Source organism: Lissotriton vulgaris, chromosome 9 (genome assembly GCF_964263255.1).
Source record: "Lissotriton vulgaris chromosome 9, aLisVul1.2, whole genome shotgun sequence".
Taxonomy (NCBI): Eukaryota; Metazoa; Chordata; class Amphibia; order Caudata; family Salamandridae; genus Lissotriton; species Lissotriton vulgaris.
Window position 1 is genome coordinate 1,040,826,046 of NC_141697.1, and position 15,444 is coordinate 1,040,841,489.

At 45.6% G+C, this 15,444-nt stretch overlaps 1 protein-coding gene across 2 annotated transcripts in view; it reads right to left on the minus strand.

Annotated features, from left to right (window-relative positions):
• ATG7 (autophagy related 7) overlaps positions 1-15,444 on the minus strand; it is a 1,270,091-nt gene that overhangs the window by 1,102,262 nt on the left and 152,385 nt on the right. For both annotated transcript variants that reach the window (XM_086938958.1, XM_086938957.1), the window contains exon 7: positions 10,226-10,303. In XM_086938958.1, the coding sequence (XP_086795084.1) occupies positions 10,226-10,303 (78 nt within the window). The remainder of the gene's footprint in view (positions 1-10,225; positions 10,304-15,444) is intronic.

Sequence of the window (15,444 nt, forward strand, 5' to 3'; positions counted from 1 at the left end):
TCACTTTGTGCACACCATGCTTCATCGCGGTCACCCTGAGATTGTGAATTTGTCCGGGTTGGGTGCGACCAGATAATCACAGTTGGAGTACATGCTTTGAGGTACTATCTTAACCTAAATCTTTAAAATTGCATACTCTAGTTCTACTGATAGGATTTTTGTTGTTTTGGTCTCAATTCATTACATTTTACGCTATTTTTGTAAATTGGTGTGGGATTTTTCTTGTGTTGCGTTTTTACATTATCACTGTTTCAAGTATTACATACAGACTTTACAGCAGTGCCTCTAGGTTAAGCCTGATGTTTGTGCCAAGCTATAAGAAGGTTAAGAACTGGTTAATTTGGGGGTTGCTTATGTTTCACCTATGTTTCACCTTGATAAGAATTATGGTTGCTTATTAAGTAGGGTTTCACTCCCCTCAAACAGTAACCCAATTTGCTACACCCCCCCAACTTACTACCATGAATTGACAGGGAATTATTCTGTACTGAAGAAGACCCCTTAACCCCTTCCATGCTGATGACGAACCCCAGCCATCATGCACTACGGTGCTCGTGTGCTGATGACGGCTGGGGTTCGTCACGGCCCGCCCCTGTTCGTGTTGTTTACAGCACACCAGGGGAATCGCGGCCGCAGCATTGAGTATTGGTTGCTGGTGAGGGATAATCCAGAGAAAGTGATGCATTGTTCATCCCTCTCTGTTTAAGTGCTCTTAACCATTTAGTACCCAAAATTCACTGACAGTATGGCAGAAGCCAACTGTCTTTTGCTTGAGTCAATATAATAGCAGACATCCAAGCAACTTCTAGTCTACCTCATGGTTGCAACCTTCAAACATGAATCTGTAAAACTGACGAGTCTGATGAACAGATACATTTGAAAAGGAATTAGATTATTGCAGCGACATAAGTAGGGCTACTATGACAGTATTTATGTGGCGATGGAGCTCCCATCCACCTGACAGGCAGCAATAAACCTATAATTCTACTCTATAATGTCCAATTTCGTAACTACTGTTGATATATGGCCTGCAAGTGCAAGTATGATTGGCTGATGCTAACTATAAAACTAGCAAAAAAAACGGTCTGACACAATGTCAATTCAGATAAATGCAAAAGAAACCTAAATGGAAAACCACAATTTGCAAAAAAAAGGAGCACAGCAATTTGGATATCTGGCAATAAACAGAGCATTCACTAGGAGTCATACAAGTAATTAGTCACAAAAAGACACGCAGATGTTCGCCTAGGCTACTCAACACCCTGCCGTGAAATAAGTTCATTACAAAAACGAAACCTAAAGAAATCAATTAAAAAACCCTATTTTATGTACAGGAAACACCTTCCTGCCCCAAAGATCTGAAAATGTACCCGTTCAAGTGGAAAAGTACAACAAATAATCCAGGCTAATGTGATGAAGGAATAGTTCAGTCTCCAAACAAGGTCTCCAAAGCAGATTTATGGCCACGTTTCAGATTTCAGGGAGGCGACTATTAGGGCCAGGCAAATGACATTAATTTGGATCACATAAAGAGTTTGAACACGCACTGCCGGGTTGTTAGACACCGAATACACGCATCACAGCAAACGCGGGAGGTACGCGTTTGTAACCCCGATTGATAACAGAAGCTTAAAGGTCAATCACTTGTCAAGTAAGGGTCTCGCAGAGATTCAACACATTTTTTGACAATGTCTGCACTGGATACATGTAATTTGGACTCACACCATGCCGACTTTTAAAACCGTTTTCTACGTCACAGCACCGTTTTCAACTGCATGTTTGCACGCATTTCGGTTTCAATTATAGACCCTCTATTGGCTGCTTATCACACGCCAGCACGTTTTCAAGTTCACTTTCACTTGATTTCTTTTGACCTTTTTCGGGCACTGTACCCAAATAGCATGGTCACACCCTTCCAATACTAATACACCAGCCATTCAACTTACCAACGGCCATTTCAGCTAACAAGACACCGGCGCACATACAATGTTAATAACTAAAATCCACAGGATGTGGATCCTCATTGAACTCATTTCTGTTGACATTGGTTTATGTTTAGAATTCCCCTGATGAAGGGCTCAAATGCATTGGGACCATTGAAAAAATTGTTTTGCAAACAATAAGGATGACACTCCAATGTTGAAAGAAGTCAAGAAACCTTTATTGTATGAATAAATAATTGGTTGAGCACCATTTACAACGTTCAAACGACTCGCTTATCTTTGGATAAAAAGTGAAAATTTCGCAAGCGACCCACCATAACCGCGCCCAGAGGGACGTTCCCTAATTTTAGAGAATGCTTAAACACAATTAATTTGAATAAGCCACAAAGAACTGGACCTCATATTTACACAGAGACACACAGGACCGAGGAGGGGCAAAGCTCTATCACAGACTTTTTAGTCAAGCTATCAAATAACAATCTCTTTCTTGGAAAACACAAGTTCTCTGTGCCTTCAAACAAACATGACAGTTTTTAAAGCGCAGTAGAAATTCAAATGGTGTTGACAAAATCAGGTTAAAATATTTTTCATTAATATAGAGCCAAATCTCATTAACCCTAACCCGCCCCCTTCAATCTGTGGGTGCGCAATTTAAAACATACACGCCTGATAGGCAAATGATCTGTAAACTGGTGAAGTCCAGAGGACATTTTTCAATCACATCAGAAACCCATGATTTCCCTCCTATTGCTCTCAAGTTTTGAAGCATAATCCTACTAAAACTGAGATACTGAATACAAATATGCCACCGCCAAATGGCCAGAATCACGTGTTCCCCTAATCTCGCTAAAGTTGCACATACTTTGGGACCTACACTAACTAGAACCTCAATATTTCAAAAGTGGGAAGCCCCTGGTTAAGGCAAACTAAGTGACTGAGGAAAATGATTCCTTTTATTGCTCTAGAATAACATACCGCACTAGTAATGACTAACACAAACTTGCCTAAATTATGGTCATTTCATCTATCTAGGCCCCCAAAAAATGATCACTACATTTTCAGCTGATGTACATTGATGCTGCTCGTCGTGCATCTTGCTCGAGACAGCAGGATCACATCACCCCTATTGTGAGACACCTCCACTGGTTTCATTACTTCTCTCTCTCCTGCACCCTTGGTGGTGAAATTAAAGTCACACACCTGTAAACGAGCATTGTGCTCAGGCTGACAAATGGATTACATTTCTATTAAAACTGTGTAGTTTACTTCTTTCTTTACGTTCTTTCAGAAAAAATTGTAAGTCTTTACTTTTTAATCAGTAATTCTTTCAAAATACTTTAACCAAGTTAGGTAGGCAGCAAGACACGTCTTCAGGTTATTAAGATACATTTATTAAGTTAGACAGCAGAGCAGTAAACCTCACAGCTGACCAGACCATCAACTGCCAAGGCTGGAATCTCACATACCAGATAGAACACTCTTAGGTACTATGGGAGACTAGTAAGATAGGAATACTAAGAAAGGACTACCGACACCAAGTAGCCATATTGAAGTAAGTATAAATATACAACACATCGCAGGGCTGTTACAGGGGCAGAACCCTTTTGTACCAGTCCAATCTCTACTAGAAGGGGCTATGTACCCCACGTAAACTCTAATTTACACAAAGTACCACTTACCTGCATTGCCACAGCAGGACAGGACGAGCCAGCACTTTGCCGCCACCGCCAAGAGTCACCGGACGCATAGACTCGCGCCGCCGCCCCGGGACTACAATTCCCGGTAGGCTCAGCGGCGGCGCACTCTGCAGACATCCTAGCAGCGCCAGGAGGAGCATTAAAACAGCGTGCAGCCCGGCAGGAGCAGGGGACCACTTACCTGCATTGCCACAGCAGGACAGGATGAGCCAGCACTTTGCCGCCACCGCCAAGAGTCACCGGACGCATAGACTCGCGCCGCCGCTCCGGGACTACAATTCCCGGTAGGCTCAGCGGCGGCGCGCCCTGCAGATGTCCTAGCAGCGGCAGGAGGCGCATTAAAACAGCGCGCAGCCCCGCATCGCGGGACGAGCCGGGCGAAGCCCGGGCAAAGGGCAGGCCCTCTGAGGCCCTCAGAGGCACGACGAGGCCGGGCCGGGCCTATACCCTAACACGTTGCTAAGGATTGTTTGGGCATATCCTTCGGACACCTATTTGCCATGGCTGCGATTCTTGATAAATCCACACCTGGAAGCGTAGTTGGGATTGCCAATGGGTACATTAGACAACTACTTTACTAAAGTTGCTACAGATTTAGAAAGGGAGAGAGTTTTGGCCGAGCGTAGGGCTGAGCGACGTCGCTCTATCGAATGCATGAAAAGTAGACCTCTCTTGGATTGTTTAAATCAAACTACTTTACTTGATGCAAGTTTTCATACTGAAAACGAGGACCCGCTATCCACAGATAGTGTCCCTATACTCTTGCGAGACACGCCCCCTCCACTTGATACTTCCAACACCTTATACACGAATATTGTATCCCTCTCTAGCAATTCTACCATAGGAACAGATGTGATAGTAGAGCCACCCTTACCTATAGCTGAGACCACTAAAAAAAAAAAAGGTTAGGAAACCAGCCATGCCCAAAGTTTATGGCCCGCCACCAAATAAAAGAAGAAAGAGGGGTGGTGACCCGCAAAGAAGCAAGATTAGCCACTCTGACTTTGGTAAAACCATAAAGGCGAATGTAACAACTGCACCTACTTCTAAGGCCACTGTATCAACTGTTCCAACTCCAACGGCTCCCACGGAAACAGTACTAATTCCAAAAGCCCCTGTATTGGCTGTACTAACCCCATCAGGTTTGGCTACTCCTCTACACTGTCCGCCCAAGGAAGCATTGTCTGTTGTCCCTCTTGAAAGTTTTGAGCACTTAATTAGGTCATTTATTTTACCCATAATAGAGAGGCTGAAGAGGGTGGAACAACGGCTGGGGGACCTAGAACTGGCTATTAGTAATAATGTTGGATTACCTAAGGCCCCTGTGAAGCTAGTGCCACCCCCTGCAGTTTTATTGCCATCTCCCCTCCCTGTTGTCGATAAGGGTATAAATAAAACCAGCAAGCCTATGAGTCCTAAAAAACAGATGGTAATACCCCCAAAATCTGCTCAACAATTAGCACCGCATGCTGCTAGCGAAACTCTGAAGGCAGGGAATAAATCTTTCATAGGAAATATGCGAGGTGAGAGGGGAACCACCAGCCCAGCTAGGACAGAGAAGCATAGGGGGCGCCAAGTTGAACTACCCCCTGAAGCGGTTCCTTTTGTGGTTGTGCTCACGGGAGTCCCGAAATTAGAGGATGGCAGGAGGGAAGGGTTCTCTCAGTTAAAAAATAAAACCATGTATTGGCTCAGCCAAAACCGACCACTTTCCTTTAATATTAATGGAGAGATTTTGCATGTTCGGCGACTCCCCAGGTTGTGAAGCAGAGTGAAAGATATAAAGGGGGATCTAATTGTTATCAACTTCAGAGATCCTGGAGCTGTTAGATATATTCTAAACTGGACTCCAGGGAACGTTGGTAATTCCATCGTTCCTTGTGACCTGACTTATTTTTATCCGAGATCTCTAGTGAACCCTATAATCTATCCTTGGGCTCTAGCATGTCCGCAGATTAAACCGTCTATACCATTTAACAACCGGTATATGATGCAGGCACCTAATTCTATGACTGCTGAAAATGTATTTGGGTGGGAAACCGTACCTTTCAGGAGCCATGGAAATGGAATTAGGAGGATGGACCATTTGCTAGGAAATAGGAGGATGGACCATCTGTTACCATTTACCCCGCTGGAAGTCGCAATTAGGTTCGACGCCTTTTCAGGCTTTGATGATTGCGGTTGACAAACGGGGCTCCCTATCAACATGCGATCTACCAATGAGAACAAAGATGCAAATGTTAAACGAAGCCCCTTTGCGCAAGTCCTGACATCTGAACAAACTATTCATCATGCAATTGCCACTTCTTTTGATGACCGACCCCTACTGAACTGTGAGCCTGAGTTGGGGACAGCTCTTAGCACTTTTATTATCAATGACCTCTCTGGTACCTTGGATTGTGAACCAACTAAGCAAGACTTGTTGGCTGCCCAGGTCAAAATCCTCTCTTGGAATGTGGCTGGTCTCAAGAGTAAATTGCCCATTCCAGAGTGGGGCTCCTTTATGGCATCACATGACATTTGTATGTTGCAGGAAACCTGGGCGTTAAAAGAAAGCAGGGTTCAGGGTTTTGCAACATACGATGTCTTGGCAAGTATGGGTGAGAGGGGTAGGCCCTCGGGTGGGCTGTCTATATGGGTTGGTACACACCTAGGAGTTAAGGCATCTCAAATTCCAACTAATTCAATGGATGTCCAGTGTGTATTGTTGAGTACGTTAAATGGGCCAGACATTGCTTTGATCAATGTATACTCAAGGCCAGTTAGGCGAGGCCTTGAGTCAGAGGCTATTGAAACCTTGTTAACCCTCATTCAGTCGATTGACTCCTCCACCGTGCTAATCTTGGGTGGAGATTTTAGTTGTCACTTTGAGCCGCTCATGGACTCGAATTTGAGTAATCCGGATGAGGTTGATTTGCTGTGGGCTATTCCTGAGCCATTGACTACCCGGGTTCAGGCATGGACCCCTCTAGTTCTGAAATTGCAGTCATTTGCGCTAGCGACATCACTACGAGCTTGCAACGGGAGGGTGGAGCCTGACAGACCAGGGAAAGATACGTTTAATTGATTAAAAATCAGTACCTCAGTAATCGATTATATTTTCATTGAGGCCAGGCATTGGGACAGGCTGCATGAGTTCAGGGTCATTAAAAGATCTGAGAGTGACCATAAGGCCCTGGTCCTGTCACTTAAACCGGGGAGTTTTGGGTTGAAATGCCAAACTCCGGTTGAACATTGCGCCACTGTGCCTTTAATAATAACAAACTGTAGGCGTAGGGTTAAATGGCCAGACTTCCAGATGTCCACTAGTAAACTTGCCGAATTGTATGAGACTGTCATTCCACTCATTGAAGATATGGGGAAATTTGGCCATCTAGGTAGGGCATCTGAAATACACATCCAACTGGTTGCCGTACTTAAAGATATTTTGTATCCTGTGAGAAGGGCAAACCAGCCTCGAACCACAACTTTTCGATGGTTCAATACCTCCTATCGGAAGGCCAAAAAGGCCCTTCTTACAGCAATAAAAACCAATAACAGGTAGGCAATCAGGGTCCATCGCATTATGTATAAAACGGCAATCTGTGATGCCAAGAAGGAATGGGAGGCCACTATGTGGGAGGAATTGGGATCTGCGTTTAGTTCCAACGACTCCAAATCATTCTGGTCCATTGTTGCAACTGGACTTAGTGGGCATACCCCCGCACTTGCTCCCAACATTGCCCCTTCAATTTGGGAAAGCCACTTTTGTGCTCCTTATAGCATCCTTGAGTCTGATGGAATGCCTGTTAGTACTCTTGAATTCCAGCAACCTCGAAGTGTCAGTGGGGCTGAAGAACGGGGATGGTTAACTACAGTTCCCTCATGCCCCGCCCCAGTTTAACTTATTACCTTGGCTGAGGTAGAGACAGCTATAGGCAAATTGATTCCTAATAAGGCTCCAGGTTTGGATAAATTGCCAGGGGATTTGTTTAGGACGCAACCGAAAATTTGGGCCCCCTATTTGGTTGTTCTATTCAATGGCTTTCTGCAGGGAGATGACCTGCCACCCACTTGGCTAGGAGCTGAAATCGTGCCTATTTTAAAAAAGGGTTGCCCAATAACCCCTTCTAATTATAGACCCATCAGCATAATTGATACATCTCAAAAGGTGATGGGGAGGATTATCCTTGATAGGATTCTTGGGTGGATCGAGGATAATGGGATACTGTCTATACTCCAGGCAGGCTTTAGGTCCGGCACCTCCACTCTAGATCAGATTTTTCACCTGCAGGTCTTGTACTGGAAGACGGCAAAGGTGGAGGGTGGCAGCCTCTACCTTGTGTTCGTGGACCTGCGGGCAGCATTTGATCTAGTTCCGCGTGAAAAACTGTGGAGAGTATTAGCAGACCTGGGCCTCCCGCCCTACTTGCTAGCCAATCTTTCTAGGCTTCATGCAAACAACTTCGCCCAGGTCAGGTGTGGTAGGCATGGCAAACTCACAGATCAATTCTCTGTTCAAAAGGGAGTTCGCCAAGGGTGCGTATTGGTGCCAACGTCATTTAGCCTCTATATAAATGGCCTTGTGGAACATTTGAATGGTGTGGAAAATAACGATGCCCCTAAATTGGTTACAGGTAGAGTGCCCGCTCTGATGTTCGCAGACGACACCCTGTTGTTGTCTAGAACATCATCGGGCATTCAGAGAATACTTGATGGCTTTGTGGAGCTTTGCGACCTTCTGGGATTGGAAATCAATTTAGGAAAAACAAAGTTTATGATTTTTAACCCCCCTAAGCGCGTACGTCCAAATCCTGTTTTACATGGTACCCCCGTGAAAGGGTTAAAACATTTGTTTATTTGGGTGTCACTCTGACAGAGAACTTTGATTGGAATATGCAGATCGCTAAATCTACACTCAAGCTATCCCAGTTAGCGGGGGGCATAAGTAAAGTCTTTAGGGAGTCTACTTTTAGGCCGGTGTCCCCAGCCCTAGAGATATACTGTCACCAGGCTAGATTGGCAGCAATCTATGGGGCTGAACTCTGGGGGCACAAGCAGATAACAAATCTTAAAAAGGTGGAGCCGTTTTTTTTTGTTAGAAATTTAGTTGGGTTACCATCCAGTACGCCTCTGATCCCTCTTAGATTTGATCTTGGCATGTTGCCAATAGAGGAGATCACAAGTGCTAGACCAATTATGTACTGGAAGAGGTTGTGGTCAGTCCCTGAATTGGTCGCGTACAGAGCGGAATCTTCTGAGATTTGGCCTCTTCTTAAAAATAAAAAGATCCCTTGGCTCCAGCACATTAGTGCTGTTAGTATTCGGTTAGGTTTACCTGAACTGTGGGAAACCCCTGAGATCTTTTGCTTCGGGATATCTAAGAATGAACTTCTTTCTCAGATACGTATGCTAAATTACCAAACATTAAAGAGCTCTGCATCACTGGGTAGGCTGACATCTGAGTTCCTCCTAGTTAAACCAGAACCTAAAGTTGAGGAATTCATGGACCTAATCGAACCCCCAGTTGCTCGAAAGCTATATCTACAGTTAACCACATGCGCGCTAGCGGACTTCCGCTCCTACGCTGAGATTTTCTAAAGCGCATGTTACGTGACGAGCTTGGCTCGTCATCAGCGTGCGAGGAGGCTACGCCATGACGAGCCCAGCTCGTCATCAGCGTGGAAGGGTTTAAGGCATGGCACTCTTCCTGTTAGGTCTTTTAAATCTAAATGGTCAACCCCGAACAATGAAGTTTGCCCTGCATGTAGCTATAAAACTGAGAATGTAACCCATGTACTGTTTTTCTGCCCTGCCTATTCTGCAATTAGAAAACGCTGGTTGACACCTATTTGCAAGAACTTGGGACTTTTGCATTTTACACAGCCTGTAGGATACTGACTCATGATACCCATCCTCCCATTGTGTTTGCGATCTCTCGTTATTTATTTAATATGTGGCGTAGAAGACAAACCTTTTTAACTTAATTGCTGTACATACTGTTTTTATCGTCTTGTATTTTAACATTCTATGATTGATTATTGTTTTAATGTTTGTGCTGATGTATTTGATATGCACTTTTTATGGTCGTTCGACCGAAATAAAAGTTATTAACAACAACAAAGTTAGACAAATAGATGACCACGAATCCTGCCAGTCAACAGGAAACAAATGACATCACCACCTCCTCCAACTTGATATGCAATACATTTTGCTCCTTCAGGGCTTCCAAACACACTGTTCACCCTGTGAACAGGAAAACGTGTATCTACTCCACTTAGAGAGGTCACTGCCTGAACATTCACACATACTTGTCGGAGAGCTCATCAACAGTATTACTGTTATTCAGTTACGTTTTCTGCCATAGGAACAAGAATATTTTCATATCTCAACCTTTTCACTCACATCCCTAAACTACATAATGTAAAGGTTTTTCTGCAAATCAATAGGTTTATCACAGGTCTTATACAGGAACATGAAAATGCCTTTTGGATATGGAATTCCTACAGCGCTTACCGGCACTTTATAGAAACCAGCAGACTATATTGAACTCAGAATTAGTCTGAAATGCCAGAGCATAGAATTTAAAATTAAACTTTTACTCACAGCAAAGGTTAAAAGGAGGAATTTGTTCAGCAACACAGGATTTTCAAGGGCAGATCCAGATTTTATTGCTTCCCATATCTGTTAAAACAAAACATGTTAAATTATTCTGGCTTGAATTTCTAAATCAAGGCACTGAACTGAACAGTGTCTTCAAAATATGATCTTCAAACTGGTTTACCCGGCAAATACATATTATTTCAAACTAATGCTTCAATTAATAATTGCAACTTGACCTTTACTATGTATTGTATATTAGGTCACTCCTTAGTTAGCATACAGCACAGTTTAAAGTATTTTCTCAAGTGGATTAGTCCTCCCCACACACCTTTCTTTTCCTTCAAGAACCTCAAGGAGAAACCTACGTAAGGTGCCTCTGCGTCATACGGCTTCAAGTTTAACATGAACTGATCACAAAGCAAAATACGTGTGCTCGCTGAGTTCGCTCAGCAGAGTTTGGACTGACTTTAAGCTGTAGCGCTGTCAACAGGGGAGGGGACATGAGAGAAGGGGGGGGGGCAAAGCAAATCAGAGTTTAACCCTGCCACCTGAAAAATTCTGGGGTTAGTGCCTCTCTGGAAAGGAGGCATGTAGGCATCATCTGCCAATTATTGCTGTTTGCGAGTTGTATGCGAGAATGAGTAAAAGTTCAAAAAGAGAATAAAATAAAACAAGCCTTGACAGAGCCAATAGTTCTCATCTTTTGGCTATGCCAATGCTGACCAAATGTCTTTGCCAATCATTTTTGCCAATGTTGTTCCACATCAGCAATCATGCATGCATGCGCACATGTATGCTCTAAGATGCAACACCGGCCCAGCGTGATGGCGTGTGTGGCGTTGAATGCTGCAGACTGCCCGGCCCAAGCGACCAGTGTTTTTTTTTTTTTTGCAGAGTTTTATATAGCGCGAACTTGACCCGAATCGGGAATCAGAGCGCTTTGCATAGCACAACATCTCATTGACCCTATTCCGCAGTGCATGTGAATATCATCCCAGGAGGTAACTGTCATTTACTGAAAGGAGGACGAGACTGACTGAGAACCTTCTTGTCCGGATGCCCCAATATGCTTATTTTTTATTCATGTTTATTGGCAGTTATCAATATTGCATTAAAGTATATTGCTAGATTGATCTCAAGAATGTACATCACAACAAGTGTCTGTTACATTAGGTGGATCACTACAACAGTCACATAACAGTGGTAACATAAAGCAGTGTATTCACATCTTCAGTATCACTAAACCTATTCAGTGCCCTTCTCCTAATACATGTTAAACCATCATTGTGTCCCTTTGGACATCCACACCTCTCAGTAGGCTCAGGACTATATCTCTTTGGGCCTACCAGTTACCCAACATATTGGTATGTTTGTCTGGGCCTCCACGGGATTCATACACCGGCATCTCCAGTACCATAAAATTTATTTCCCGAGCCCAATTATCAAGCGTTGAGGGGAGCTCATCTTTCCATTCTTTTGCTATGTCCTGTTTAGTGACTTGCAGGCATATGTGCAGAAGGGAGACTTAATATCAGTTGGTGCCACGTTGGCTATTATATATAACAGAATAGGTCAAATGATCACTCTACTGCAAACAGAAAAACATAACTAAGAAACATTGTCATTTGCAATGCCAATGGGCTCTAACGTTCACTAATGCGAGACCGATTACATTGCAAATGCCTGTTCTAATATGGATGAAGATTCTGATATTTTGTTCATCCAGCTCATTTCCCTCTCCCATCAATGTCTTGCTGCAAAGCCTTCTCTCCCCTTATCTCTGGGGAACACTAAGGGCCTGATAACAATTTGGGCGGTGTGATTTTTTTTTTAAAGTTCCAAAGGCGGTGGCCTGTAAATGGGCAACGCAATGGGAACGCCAAAAAGAGTCCCTTCAAGGCATGGACTGTGAAGTCCATGCCGTGCAGGAACTGGTGTGCATGCACACAGAGGAAGCACATTTTGTGCCTCCCTCTATGCATCCAAAGGGCATGAGGCACAAGGTGGGCCTGTAGGGCACCCTTTGTTTCCTCTCCGCCACAGTTTTCATGGCGGTAGTACCACAGCGGTCCCGCCGAGTATATTACTACCTCCTGACCACAGCAACACTGCCAGGGAACGGCAGCTGCAGCGGGGCACTGGCATTCCAATCACCCTAATTGTAATAAGGCGGTCAGGAGACCGCCACCGCTGCACCCCCATAAGTCTGGCAGTCCGTGGACCGTCAGACTCGTAACCAGCCCCTAAGTAAATGAGGTAAATATAATAGAAGCATTATTAGAAAGACTATGATTGAAGCTTCCACCATGTACCCAAAATATCATTTTCAAAGACTTCACCTGGAAGTGTGGATGTAGAGGAGCAGAAACTATTAGCCACTGTTAGTGGATGTTTCATTTTGTGTTTATAATCTCTGAAGGGTGGTTACTGAGGGAGATGATGGACGATTTCTATTACCTTAAGAAATGGGTTAGTGCTAATGTCTTTAATTACGTAAATGTTTCTGATTTGCAAATGCGACCCTAACCACGATCATGTCATGCTGAATTTGCAGAATCTATTTTTAGAAAGTGTGATTTGTGTATAAAAGTTCTTCAACTTTAGCTGTTCAAGTTTAGTCTTAGCTTCATTAGGCTGCTTGTTTGTGGTTTTGGTGGATTTTGCACTTGTCACTAAAACTGCTGTTACTGGAGACTTTATTTTTAATGTTTATTTGCCTTTGACTCTCTATGAGATGTGGCTATACTCTTTAATAGTTAGACACTTAGAACACTTTCTGGAATTAGTTAAAGTCTAATATGTTTTATGATTTTGCACTTATCTTGTATTTCTGCAGAGACAGAATATCGATTAAAAAATATCGAGTTGCACAAATATCGAGTTGCAAGTATCGTGGGTCAGAATTTTCGACATGCAGAATCTCATGGTCAAGAACATCGATTTTAGTAAGTAATATCAATGTTAAAAATATCGAAGTGGCGGGGGGCGTGGCGGGCGACTAACCAAGATGGCCGCGACCTAGTGAGGCTCCGAGGGTGAGACCGATTCCCCACAATTATCCGGCCAGTTATCCTGCTCCAGCATAGCTCCAAGCTTGACATTCCTGTGGCGGAGGTGCACTGACGCACATCGACCCTGCTCCGAGCCCTCTGCGACTTCGGAGCCCGGAGCTGCATCGAGTGAAAGTCTGCGGCCTACAATCGCGTTACGAGCACCAGCCCAGATTTGAGGTAACCGCCGATTGGACGCCATTGGCTAACGGCGCACCGCACTACAGAGCGCAACTGGGGCGGCCGGCGGCTGGTGAGTGGGTTGACTGCCTTCCCCCCGCCCGGCTGCACCCCAGACGCGCTGCCAGAGCAATTTGGTGTTGCCCTCCCGCCGCACTCCTGACCTGCCGGGGGCGGAGGGCCTGGGGATCCGCCGGGGCCTGCTGCTGCCCGGACAAGCACCCCTCTGTGACTCACCAGCTCCGGACGTACTCTTGCTCTCCCGCCGATTGTTGGGGCGCGATGACCCCGGTGCTGGAGGCGGCGGCCCCCCGGAGTGTGGCGGTATACAAGACTTTAGGCCCCCCCTGAAGGCGTGGTGACTGGGCGGACACTGCTCGTGCCTGAGAGCGGGTCCTGCGCTTCTTCGCAAAGCATTGACGGCATGTGCCAGGGACAGGGCAGCACTAGGAGCGACCCGCAGCTTGGAAACAATAACCAGGTGTTCTCCATACCGGGACCAGCCGCCTTTCACTCGGCCTGAGGTGCAGACCCACCAGCAACGCGCCCACCGAACTTCCCCAGTGTGACCCGGAGCGGTACTCATCGTTCCCATCAAAATGAGCGGCAGAGGTAATCGTGGGACCCAGCAAAGTAAACTCGATAAATTTGCCTATGCCAAAGACTTTCCCCCACTGCCGGAGCAAAAGAGGACTAGCGCAAAGGGTGCGGAGGGCGGCAATGTCCCTGCAATAACGTTGGAAAACATCATGGCGGCCCTGCATCAGGTGCAAACCACGGTGGGCACGATTTCGACAGATGTCACACTCCTGCGGGCAGACCTGCAAAAAATGTCATCTAGGGTCACTGCAGTGGAGCAGGTCACGACGACACTCACCTCGGACACCGCGTCGCTGCTCAAACGCATAAGGCAATTGGAAGAAGATAACAAATTGCTGTCCGACAAGATGGACGAACAAGAAGGGCGCTCTAGGCGCAATAACATTAGCATAATAGGCCTTCCGGAATCGGAAGGGGGGCCTGCCATGGACCTTTATGTAGAGGACCTCGTGAAAAACATACTGCAGCCAAAAGGCCTCTCCAATTTTTTCTCGGTGGAACGGGCGCACAGAGTACCAGGGGGACGCCCGCGCCCCGGGGCACGACCGAGACCTGTTTTGGCGCGCATATTTAACTTCAGAGATCACGACGCCATTTTGCAGACAGCGAGGGTCGCACCACCCATAAGGATCCAGAATTCTGAAATTTCAATTTTCCCGGACTACACGACGGCGGTGGCAGCACGACGGAGGAGTTTCATTGAGGTGAAAAAGACACTGAGATCTCGCGAACTGCCCTACTCCATGCTTTTCCCGGCGCGCCTCAGAGTGGTGGCTGATAAAAAAACCAGTTTTTTTGACACTCCAGAGGAGGCACACGACTGGCTCGAGGGGTGGCGTCCGGCGGAGGGTTCTGGCATTCAGAAAGGGCGGCACAGGCGACAGGGACAGACCGATGAGACTGAAATAACCGGGCAAGAGGAGAAGGATGGGGCCAGCCCGACCACAGACTCTGGGGAATGACTCCTGCTACCTCAAGGGAAGTACTTCTCTTTTTCCTCTGTGAACTGTGCCCTGTAATGTCGAACTTTGCCTGTTGGAATTCACCTCCCTTACTTGCTACTGAGACCTTTAACGATGAGCTGGGACTCCTTGGACTTTCACTCCTTATGCTCTTATAGGCAACATTGATTTTTGACAGGGATTATGAGCACTCTGCTGAGTTGGGGAGGCGGGCAGTTTGGGGTCCTCAAGGCAGGGAGGCAGGGAGGGGGGATGGAGGGGGGGTAAGTTTGTTATTTCTTATGTTCTATGTTCTTGCAATACTCAGATATGTACTGATCGACATGGTGTTTTGATTCGCAGAAACTGGCTATTACCTCATTCACACATTGATCCCCGGGGGCCCTTAAAGCTCTAAGTCTGATGATGGGGGTTGACTCATACGCTGGTT